This window comes from Corapipo altera, unplaced genomic scaffold (genome assembly GCF_003945725.1).
Source record: "Corapipo altera isolate COAL_440 unplaced genomic scaffold, ASM394572v1 2b, whole genome shotgun sequence".
Lineage (NCBI taxonomy): Eukaryota > Metazoa > Chordata > Aves > Passeriformes > Pipridae > Corapipo > Corapipo altera.
In genome coordinates, this window is record NW_020884874.1 from 36,730,167 (window position 1) to 36,742,230 (window position 12,064).

Consider the following 12,064-nt stretch of genomic DNA (forward strand, 5'->3'; position numbering starts at 1 on the left):
CTATAATTATGTTGCACCTCCCATCCTGTCTATTGAGAGAGTAAATTATTGGAATGCAAAATTAGACAGAATAGATGCTCAGCACCACCCTAATTCTCCTGTTCCCTTAATGAATTAGATACACATGCTTCACTTGCATCCGGATGATATCCAGGATTATCTTACCAGCTGCCTTCTATTCCATTCCATGACTTGGCTGTCATTATCAATATGCTAAAATGATTGGGTGAAAGGGACCTTAGAGAAGGGTGAAAAAGAATAGATGGGAACATGAACATTCATGCTAAATGGAAAAACCTAGTCTGGGAAGGATGAGCATCTTCAACTTTATATGCTAGAAATACTATGTTCATTTTTGTGTCACACTTATGAGGGATCTTGCAGAATCCAAACCACTTATTTGATGGTTGTTTGGTTTATTTACAGTATTGAAACAGAGGGGTTTTTCACTGTGTTTAACATATGGAGAGAATTGCTCTAAACTGGTAGAAAATCCAATGTTTTCCCCTTTGTGTGCACACCCTCCCCTTCATCTCTTGTGAAGCTACCATCATGAAGGAAAGACTAGTTGCATGTTAGTTAAGGACTGACTGGTCTAGCACCTGTCTGCTGTTACAAAAACCTTACAGGACCCACTTGGAAATATGCAGAAATTCTGTTATACTGCCTGGATGAATTCCTTCCCTCATTGTTTCCACATGGTGACACTGGGGTCCTTTCATTCAAGATAAAATACGACTATCAATACTTGAGAAATCAGGCTAATGCAGTTTCAAAAGTCTGAATAATGTATATCTATAATAAAGTGAGACACCCAAGCAGACGAGAGAATCGAACTACTTATGAGTGGTTCTCAGGAATGGAAGGAACCTCAAGAGGCCTATGATGCTCCTGGCCAAAAACAAGGTCCCCTGAACCTGATTGATAAGCCTGATGTTAAAGAAATCTCCATTTGAGGAGACATCCTAGTTTTCCCAGTGTTCTGCTTTTCCTACGATGAAAAGGGTTTGTTGGTCTGTTTTGCTAATGTAAAATGGTTATCAGTGTTTTGAAGCCATATGCTGAGCTACTCTGTGAACTCTGGTTGGCAGCTCACAGGTCAGTTGTTAATGTCAGGAATTTCAGCTGTTTGATTCCCCAAATTCCTCTTTCTGCTAATTCTCATGAACAAAACTGAATCGTGTTTTTGGGTGTGAGTAAATACTTCTGTTTGATGACTCATCCTTTACTTTTTTAAGCAAATGGTGTTTGGTTAAAAATCCAGCCCAATAAACCATACATGGAACAGAAGTGGCATAAAACCCAAGTGCTGCTTGTGGATATAGGAAGGTGTGTAAACTTATATATGCATAATGCAAATAATGTATATATATTAGACTACTTTTCTGTAGTACAGGTAACCTGACTCCACTCTGACAGTTAAGTCTCTGTCTTAAGATGGGTGCACAATTTCAGACCATATCTCTGCTTTGGAATTTCTCAAGCAAAGCATCTTGTTGCAGTGAATAGCTTTGTTGCTGAGTATCTTTTCACGGTCAGCTGACCAAGTGGGAACATGCAGGAAGGACACATCATTCAGACAATGTAAATGTATGTCTGCTGCAGTTGGGAACATGAACAAAACCTTTCAGAGGGTTCGAAAGGGCTCCAGGAGAGCTGACTTTGGAAAAGCAGATGGCAAAACTGCCCTGATACTGTTGCCTTTTTCACCTGCCCTTGATACTGGACATCAAGGTGTCAGCAGCTGCTGCTGCAGGAGAGGGCTTGGACCTTTTTATTTCTTTCCTTCTAATTCAATGAGAACAACAAACTCAGCTTGCAGGACCTCAGGTGTCCCTCTCTGCTCCATCTTCTCTTTGCTTTCCTTGTTTCCCTCCAATCTATTTCCCTATATACTGGTTAGCACTTATATTTCTTTACTTACCACTAAGACACTTTTCAAACCAATATTTTTATGTCTTGATTGCAGTTTAAATGGTTGCAGTACCTAAGAAGTCTTTCTTTCTTAGACCATTTGCTGAGTAAGTCATCCTATTTAAATCAAAACTTCAGTTGTGTCAGGTTTTTGTCAGTTTTTATTTCTCTCTTTCTCTCAAAATCTGGAACTCTTGCTTGTAAAAGATGTTCATAAATATGATTTGTAAGAATCTTTTTCATTTTATATATAGTAATATTGCTCATCAAAAAATGATGAAGTGAGTGGCCAAATATCTAGTCAGGGCTAGTTACTTTGTCCTTTTTAGGGCACACTGTGCTCTCTCTTTGCATTTTTTGTGTGTGGCTTAAAAGGAATGAGTGTGGTTAAGAGTAACTGTTACTAAGGGATGCCTAGTCCTTGCATAGCTCCACTTGCACAAGAAGGTTTTCTGATTATTTTGCAGGAGAAGGAAGCACAGGATGCTGGTGAACCTCAGCACTGACCCCATGGAGAGTCAGGCAGAACAAACCTATTCCCATACTGCCTCATCCTGAACCACAGATACTTAGCACAAATGTAACCCTAAGACAGTCCCTGACCCAAAGAGCCATCAATCAACAAAATGGAAGGCAGTGTGTAGATGGTAGAGAGCACTGCAAAGCGACGGTCAGGCAATATTAGTTACTGTGATAGGTGGTAATGGAATTAGCTCATCAACGTAATTATTAGCTTAAAAAAACTGATATCGTGGTGAGAAAGAAATTACTTTATGGATGTGTATATCCTTCTCTATTTATTGAGATGAATTTTATTCTCTGAGGCTGTACTGTACACTTTTTCTTTCCACACCCCCTTCCCTGCCCCCATGTATATGGGCTCTGCACTTGCTTTTATTCCCCGGGCAGAAAATTCTTGCAATACTGCATTTAATTTTCACTAATATCCTTGTGAAATATGTTGCTCAGATTTATGAAGTCCTTCAGGTCCTTGTGCTGGGACTGAATTTCCATATTCCACTGCTTACCCTGAAGAAGTGATGAGTCAGAACAGATTAAGGAAAAGTACTGTGTATCTGCAGCTTGAGTCTTTCCATGTTCCTGAAGGATCAGTGACTTGCATGATAGCTATGTTTAAAGAGTGAAACTTGGATCGAGGTGGCCCTTGCTTGACAGGGTAAGAAAGGGTTCTCTCACCAAAGAACAGCAGTCTCAGTGAAGGGAGATGTTTAAGGTAACTCCACAGATCAATGGCAGAGCTCTCAGTTGCAGCAAAAAAACCCCAAACAATGAAAACACCATGCTTTTATAATAAATGCTATAGTTCATTTCAGACAGGGTAAGTACAATCAGTTTGAATACTTTGTAACCTTGTTGATTTTACAGAGTAAGAATTTACTTCCAGAATTTAGAGAAACTGAGATTGTGCCCCAAAGAATTTATAATTTCCCAATACACCACGTAAGTGTATTTAGTCAATGGGAAAGGGAGAGGTAAATAAACCTGGAGTGAGTTTTGTTTTCAAGGTCAGAGTTGCAGGAGAGTTAACCATCTGTGCATTTTTTAGATAAAGCTGCTCAGAAATGGCAGTGTTTCAGCCTATTTAAGTTTTGTTTAGAGATTAGTCTGAGCCCTTGCACTTCTTTAAACAGTGCACTGATAATTCCTCTATTGCTGGAACAGTTGCAGCTGGAACACACAGATGTAGCAGCTACTTTGAGGACGTTCTCAAGGTCAGGCTTTGGCTGGAAGGGGATCCCAGGAAATCTGATTGCCTTCATTTGTCAGTCACTGTTAGCTGGAAAATCCTATCTGCTTTCTTCCTCTGGCACCCACCAGGCTCTGTCTTTTTATTGCATGTGATTCTGTATCATCAGCATCTGAGAATCCTAGATCTCAGTGAAAAGTCAATTATCCTCTTGATCACCGGTTTTAAGTGGGAAGGTAGTTTTGCAGATGTATGATGGGCCAGTTCTATTCATTTTTTGGAGTTTACAATCTTACCATGTTTCTAGATGAATGGGAAAACCAAACATTTAAACGTGACCTAATGCTCTCACAGAGTTTACAAGCAATCCTAGTGTCTATTTTCAGGTGGGAATGAAGGTTATTTTTCAGTTCCTGTTTGAGGTGCTTGGAGTTTATGGCAATAAAACCACCTGTATAGTTGTGTCCTTTCTGCAGCTCTTCTCACTCAGTGCAACTCTGCCTGGGGAAGGAGGCTAAAAGCGCCAGAGCCTCCTACTCTTCTGTACGCCATAGGAATGCCCCTCATGGATCCTATCCCTTTGTGCTGGGTGCTGTAAGCAGAACAAAAAGATGATCCCTGCCCTAGCAAGTTTAGCATCTAAGTGGAAGATGGAAGCTTAAGCTTCCCACAGCAAATCACTTTAGTTCAGATACATTTTGGCTGCCCAGAGAACTCTGGAAGCAGGCTGAGCGCATCAGTATTTCTTGGCTAATGCATACAGCAGAGTTGGGACTAACGCACTGCTAGGCACCGGTATATATCCTACTCCCAGTGAGCCTGCGTGGGCCAGGTAGTCATCAGCCTTGTTGCTCCTCCTTGGAAATGAGCTGGGTCCTTGATGTTACTGATTTGTCATCTACTGGTTGTATCTTAAGACTTTACGCCCTTTTCATGTAAGTATATTCCTCCTTGAGCTACTATGTGTTATCCTCTCAACAGTAACAGCACTTCCGATAGTTTATACTTTACTTTACTTGCATCACTTCTCACATCTCCTCACTTACACACCTTCTCACAGCTCAGCAGTAATTTTCTTAGAAAAACTGAGTCAGTGTTGTGTAATTGTGTGGCACCAGAGTGAAGCCTCAACCATGGATCTGAGCTGGGCTGCCAGTTACATGGAAGGAACCCGGAAAAGCAGCATTAAGAAGCAGCAGGACCAATACATTGATTAGCAATTGCCTTGTGGGGATTCCATGCTTTATAGGAAAGATCAAGAGGAAAGAGCTCTGCCAAGGTTAATGGTGATTTCCAACCAGGCAGGAGAAGGGCAACATGGAAAGAGGCAAATATGGGCTTCTTTGACATTACTGGTTGGATGCCTGGCTTCATGGGGCAGATGCGGGCAGGAATCAGTATACTGACAAGGTATGGGAGGAGATCAATAGGGAAGCATAAACCATAAAGGCTTGTCTCTATTTTCCAGCCCTATTTTCATTTAATGCTGCAAAGAAGAGGGAACTGGTGGAAGGCTGATGTGGTTGAAGCACAGAGTTAGGCAAGTGATTTGAGGGGCAGAGCACTGTCTGGATGTCAAGATACATTTCAGCAGGGCCAACGAAAAGAAGGATGACTGCAGTAATTGAGAGGAGAGCCAGTCAGTTCTTAGGTATTTGGTAGAACAGGAAATTATTATATTCATAATAATGAATCTGCCTGACCTAGATGTGGCTGCCTGGGAGAAGGTACAGAGAGAAATCTGTGTTTGGTGATCTATGGGTTGTTGGTCTGCCATACAGGTAAGATGTTGTAGTGCTCTCAGTGGTAAGGAAATAACATGGAAGAGGGATGTCATGACCTTAAGCCATACTGGACTTGCATTGTTAACTCTACCAACATCTTTTTGCCAGTCTCACTAAGATCTTTTTAGAAACTTTGAAGAACATGTGCGGGCAAAACAGACATTTGTCAGTCCTCAGCACAAAGATATTAGCTGGATTTTTACCTTCATGCAGATTGAAATAATTCAAAATAGGATGCAGAGGGAGAAAAGAAGGGGACCAAGGAAAGAGCTTTGTAAGGAACACCAAGAGCTAGCTGGGTACAGATTGGGAAAACTATGTCTCTCTTGCATACTATTTTGAAAGTAGTCTTTGGAATAGTAGGAACAGAATGAAGAGAGACTCAAAAAAATGAAAATATATGGTCTTGGTAGAGCACCATTACTGGTACCAACAACTGCTAGACCTAAGAGCTGTCTGGGTAGAGATGATTAAAGAAGGGGGAAATGTGAACTGCAGCAGGTTTAGGGTGAGACTGGAGGGCAGAATCTCCCAACAGTGTTGGTAATGGCAGCCGTTAGAAATGAGGTTTAGAATGAGAGGGGAAAACAGATTGAGGCAGAATCTAGAAAGTAGTGCTAGGAATTAGCAGTTGCGTATTTGGCTGTGAAGTCTATAGAAAAAAATAAAGGGTTTTTTTGATAGCTATTTAGGATCCAAAAAGTGTGACTGCTTTTCTTTGTTCTCTTGCTTTTATAATTGTGTCATCTTTCTGTTTTGTGGTTGTTTAGGATCTGCCCTTTGTGAGATATTTTTGCACAATGTAGCTTTCAAAGTCTTCCTTCTGTTTATTACTACCTCTGCCCTTTTTTTTCTTCCAAATGCCATCTATTTCATTTGAGAATTGTACCCTGGGGTGCTTCAATTATGTATGAAGGTGGAATATTTGGGATGTGCTATTCACAAGTGCTTTCAATATGCCATCTGAACTTTGAATATGAGCAGAATCACTAATATTTTAGTTTCTAGGGCACATTCTCTTAAATGAGCAGTCAAGATGCAGCTTTTGTTCCTAAGTGCTCAGTATTTTACTCAGTCTCCATGAGACCTTACGAACCTTCCACATGAGGATGATGAAAACATATTGGATTGAATGTATCTGGTGCCGTAGGGCTGCCATAGATAGAGACGTGGTAGAATTGACCATGTCGTTGTTCTGATAAGAAACAAATAGTTGAGGGATGATAAAGGTCCATTTCTGTCCCAGTACTGCAGGTTAAAGATCTTCAACCTGTAGTTGCCTCCTAAGATGTATGATGTCACATCTATAGAGGTTATCCCATTTGGTGCTGTAGATAAAATGGATTGGTAGCCACTAGAAAAAGATACACAGTGAAAGAGATCTCTGCAGATATTCAAGAAGCATTGCTTTGACTGTCACCTGCAGAAGCAGAAGATATTGGCTGCCAGAATCTCCATCTGTTATCCAGCAAAAGTTGTTCAGCCTGTACTTCCGATGATATATTGCTATTGGTGCACATGGAAAGGGCATAAAGCTCTAACACTGTCCCAGGGCAAACCAGAAAGTCTAGTTAATGGTTTAACAAACATTTTTGAGGAACAGCTTCTGCCTGTGACTGTGAAGGTCTTGTAGCCAATTTCTGGCAATTTGTGCTTTTTCTGCAGACTACTTATTCTTAAATACTACTAATGTATTACAGAAAAGGAGGGAAAGCTGTGGGAGGTAGAATGAAATAATCTTGATGAGAGGACAGGGAGAGGGGAAAGTAAAGGCCATATGGGATCTTAGGCATTTGCAAAGATAATTGAAGCTATGCCTTTGTCAGTTGTCTGTACCCAGCCACTGTTTCACAGCAGCTTTTATGCCTTCCAACATTGTGCTGCTGTCATCCATCTTCCCAATAGAGCTGGACATGATAAAGCTTTGAATGATGCTTCTCCAAAACAAGAAATACTGTGCCAAGAACAAAGGTTGTTGTTGGATAGGCAAGTAAGTGCCCAAGGAGAAAAGAAAGAAGTATATTTAACATCGAAGAAGGAGGGAAGGTTTTAGCAGTGTGTATGGATGTTTAAGGGCATTGGGGAGGTGAACAGAGCAAAGGGAGATGAGAATCACAGCCAGGTGCACAGGGAATTCTGCTAACAAAACCTATGGAGTTTGTAGCATCCTACTATGAAAGTAGGGGCACCTCAATGGACAGTTGCATGGTGGGCATGCTCTTTAAAGTAGCTGCTTGCAGACACATACAGTGAGGGACCAGTTGGCACACCAGCAGTGCCAGAAGACTGTCTCATCCCTTAGAGGGACAGCACACTATAAGGAACATGGAGTGAGCATGGTGCAGCAGAAATTCCCGGTTGGTTAAGACTTACTGGATTAGGGGAGGTAAGGTGTAGGAGACTTTTATAGACTTAGAGAGACTCCTGCTTTGTTTTCAGCTCAACTGCTAATCCAAGGTCAAAACTAATTGTCCACATCTTCTGTCTTCACTGCCTTGTCTGTAGATTTTAAGAGTTTGATGTATAGTCTCTGTGCTGACGTACCAGTACCTTAATCTTAGTTTTGTTGCCAATAATCATGAAACACTTTCCCTGTAAATTTGGAACAATCTGCCCTTTGAATGCGTTCCACTGTTAAGCTGCTCTCTGAATCCCTGATTAATAACCTAAATGACTTATCATAATTAACTAGTCCTCAGCCTTAAAATTGGGCAACACACAAATTTGACAGCTTTCAAAAGTAAGTGGAGCAGGATCAGGGAGTCTACAAACATTTCTGCCTTTGTCCTCATCCGGAAGTTGTTTCTATCAAAAAGGGGATTTAATTTTTTTTTTTTTAAGCACTGTGTATTTAAGACTTCCTTTTAATACATGCTCTATTTGTTTTTTAAATTAGTGCACATTTGTCCTTGCACCAACTTTGTTCTTTAGCATGTCAGTACCTTCAAAATACAAATTATGTCTTCTCATTTCTCAGAGATTTCATACATAACAGACTCTGATGAAGTCTATTGCACAATGCATGAATTGCTAGGGAATATTACATAAAATATATATAGAATGTCAGTGCTGGGAGATGCACTATCTAAAATAGGGAGAAACTGTTTAATTGAATTTTCTCTAAGATCATTGAGTTGCAAATTCCTGGGACCACTACTGCAAACATGAACATTTTTGTTCTCTGAGCATTGCAATGAACTTTCATTTATAACAGGGTGTGTGTAAGAGAAATAGACTATACAGGAAAGCAATGCTTCATGCTTTGCATGGTTGAAGTTTCAAACAAATTTAGCAAAGTTGTTGTGGATACATCACTCCAAAAAACAAGGCAAAATTCCTTTTTCCTGCCCCTGAATACTGAACAAGTGTCAGCTTTTTCTCTGACATGTAAAATTCTCTGGAATTCATAAAACTTCTGAGTACTTCAGAGCCAAAGTCACGAAGGCAGGCCTGTGCAATTTTTTCAGAAAATTTGCATTTGTGTTTTTTTAATCTTTCCAAGTTCCATGGTGTTAGAGTACTGTTTTAGTGACTGAGCAGTGTCTGCTTCATCTCATTTTTCTTTCCAGCAGGTTATTTTCGCTGACTCTCAGAATAAGATGAAAGTTAGATGCCTAGTTGGCTTTTTTGGGTGTTGAACTTTGGTAAAAGTAATACTTGTAAAATACTGTCATTGAAATAAAATGGGAGTACAAATGCGTACAAATTTGTATACAAAGGAAGGGTTACACATTTTCTCCCTCTGCATGGCAACGCTGGAGACTCCTCTCCTGGAGGGGTCTCTGGTACTAACGAAGCAATAGCTTGACTTCAGTGCTCTTTCAGTTGTTGGGACTTTGTTTGGTTAATTATAGTTGCATTACTAAGGGGTCAGTGTTCCTACACTCCAGCACAAACACGTGTGTCCACCTACACCTGATGGTGACAGCTCTTGAAATGCATAGCCCTGTGGACTGACTGTAGCAGGGTATGCGTTAAAGCTCCTGCAGCCTGCTGCGAGACAGGCATTTCCCTGCTAACCACAGTGTATTGTGCTGTACCCACCTCTGTTTTGGTGGGTTGTCTCCAAATCATGATCTAAGTAAAGGATCTAAGAACTAGCACTGTGCCTGGAGAGTTTGATGATGATGTTCTGCCTGGTTGGGTATGTGTTTAGCTGGCTCCTCTCATTTATGGGGGTGCAGACACACTTTCATCACAGCCTGACAGTTGCTGCCTATGGGAAATAAATCTGAATATTAATGCAGTGAAGGTAATGGGCCATTTCCTTCTGGTCATCTTGTACTGGCTTTTCGTGAAACTGAAGTTCCCATGCTCTCCTTTTGCTGACAGCATTGAAATCTACACAGATTCCGTACAACACATAATCTCAATTATGACTGGAGTCTTTTCCTGCCAACTAAACAATTTTCAAACTGCGCAACAGTGAGAGGAGCCTCAGGAAGTCCTTAAGATGAGATGAAGGATGCTGTATTTATTGGTAACTGTGCCAGCTAACCCGAGGTGGTTTTAAAGCAACAGCCCCTTGAAAGGGACTTTAATCAGCATTTTATAAAAAGTGTCTGCTGCTTTGATTTTCAGCTTGTCTTAGATAGAGCTGTATAAGTTGCATCTGCTCTCTCTGGATTCCTTATAACCTTCTGACTTTTCTTACCATTTCTTATTTAAGATTTATGTCCATCTCAAAGAAGGGAGTGGTGCCGATGGGCTGGATGCTTTAAAGAACAAACCACAGCTTCACAGTATGGTGGCTAAAAGCCTTTGTCAGAACGCCTCTGGGAAGAACTACATCATCTTCACAGGCCCAAGCATTACCAGCCTGAATCTCTTTGAAGAATTTGAGAAGCAAGGTGTGTATTGGGTGACTGACTGGGTTTTAATGGTGACAGACCTAGATACCTCCTGCCAAAAAAACCTTCCTAAAACTTTCTAAAGTCTTCACTGATATTTTGATGCCTTGTATAGGTAAGTTGTTCATCACTAAGAAATGTTCTCATTCATCAGAAGGTACTATACAGAGGACTTTCTAAGTTGTTCTTTAAGTCTTATGCTTTAAGTCTTCAAAATGAGGATATAAAACACATTTTAAATAAGATTATTTAAAGCCCTTGCTTTTGACCTTTGCCTTAGAAATGGGAGGTCAAATCTATATGGCCTGGGGGACTTTTCAGGAGATCTCCTATCTGCTTGTGATTTTTCTGTTCCCGTTGTGAAAGACTATGGGTGGGATGAATCCTTAGGGATGTACCTTAGAAGTCTTTGTTGGTTTAATATCTGTTGGAGATATAACTTCTCTAGATGATATTCTGTGCCACTGCAAAAGCCCTAGAAAACTGGGGTTTGTTTCTTTGTTTGTTTGGGGGTTTGTGGGAGTTTTTTTTTGGTTTTGGGGTTTTTTTGCTGGTATCAACATACAGGACAGTTTTTAGTTTTGGAAACATAATAAACTCTACATTAGCAAAAGCACACCTGCCAGTGGAATGATGTCTCTCCCAGCAAGTTTCATGCTAGTGCAGAGTAATCCCAGGTCATCCTTTATGTCAAATCCCCCCTCACCTTGGACGTGGAAAAGCCACATGTTGCTTTACTTTCAGCAATGCTGAGAACTTGTGACTCCCCTTAAATTACAGAACTACACTCTTGCCAGTCACTTATAAGTCATTCCATGTAACTCTTGGCTTGTTCTTTGGTCATCATGGCCTTACAGAGTTGATGTAGAATAGGTCCTTCATAGCAGTAAGGCTGGAGGCTGCCAATATGCATCACAGCAAGGCCATTTCCCGTTTCAACACACCAGTGATGTCCAAGTTTTGCTTTTGGCATTGCAGAAAATTAAACTCACGCAAACCATTATATTAATGAAACATGGCCCAAAGCAGGGGGAAGGTCTGGGAATTGAGACAATATGTTGATTCTTATTTAAAATGAGAACATCAGTGAGCTGCACCAGTGCTGTAGTTGAGCGCTTCAGACTGTGCTGGCACTGAGGGCTGTCTCTGTTGAGTTCCATGCATTCCTACATTCTTTTAGGTAAGCTGAAAGCTCACTGAGTACAGTGGAATACCTGCATATTCTTGTAAAAGAGCCATGGTTTCCCAAAGGCTGCAAGCAGCCAAATGGGAAAGAAGTCAAGCATATTTGTAGCGCACTGGAGTTTTTCCTCTGAGCAGAGACTGATCTTTAGTAAATAGTTTTTTTACAGCTGATTATAAGCATTACATCTTTAAAACTACTAAATCAATGATGCAAAATGTGAGTTTAAAAAAATGGAGACAATAACACACATGCTCCTAGTACCTGAGATTAAATTTTAAGGTTTAAATACAAAGACTGACAGACAAAAACTTGACTGTTGAGTTGCATCCTTTATGCTCAGCTAGGGAAGGATAAAGACAATCTGGTGTGATCCAGTTGATCTGTAACCCTGGTGAAAAAGATGCTTGGCTACTAAACCAACTGAGTGTTTATTACTTGCAGATAATTCAGATTGTTCACAGGGTTGAATTATTCATGGGCTTTACACTGCCCAGATCATTCAAATTAATGATTTCTAGCGGGTAACAAATTCAGTAGTCTCTTTTTAAAGCATGTAATTTTTACTTACTATCTGATCAAATATGCTAATGCAATACTGATTTTAGTTTGGTTCATGATTTGT

At 40.5% G+C, this 12,064-nt stretch overlaps 1 protein-coding gene across 1 annotated transcript in view; it reads left to right on the forward strand.

The window, feature by feature from the left end:
* Nucleotides 1-12,064, forward strand: part of PGBD5 (piggyBac transposable element derived 5) — a 73,234-nt gene that overhangs the window by 40,516 nt on the left and 20,654 nt on the right. Inside the window, exon 4 of the mRNA XM_027669918.1 lies at nucleotides 10,076-10,256. Coding sequence (XP_027525719.1) covers nucleotides 10,076-10,256 — 181 coding nt within the window. The remainder of the gene's footprint in view (nucleotides 1-10,075; nucleotides 10,257-12,064) is intronic.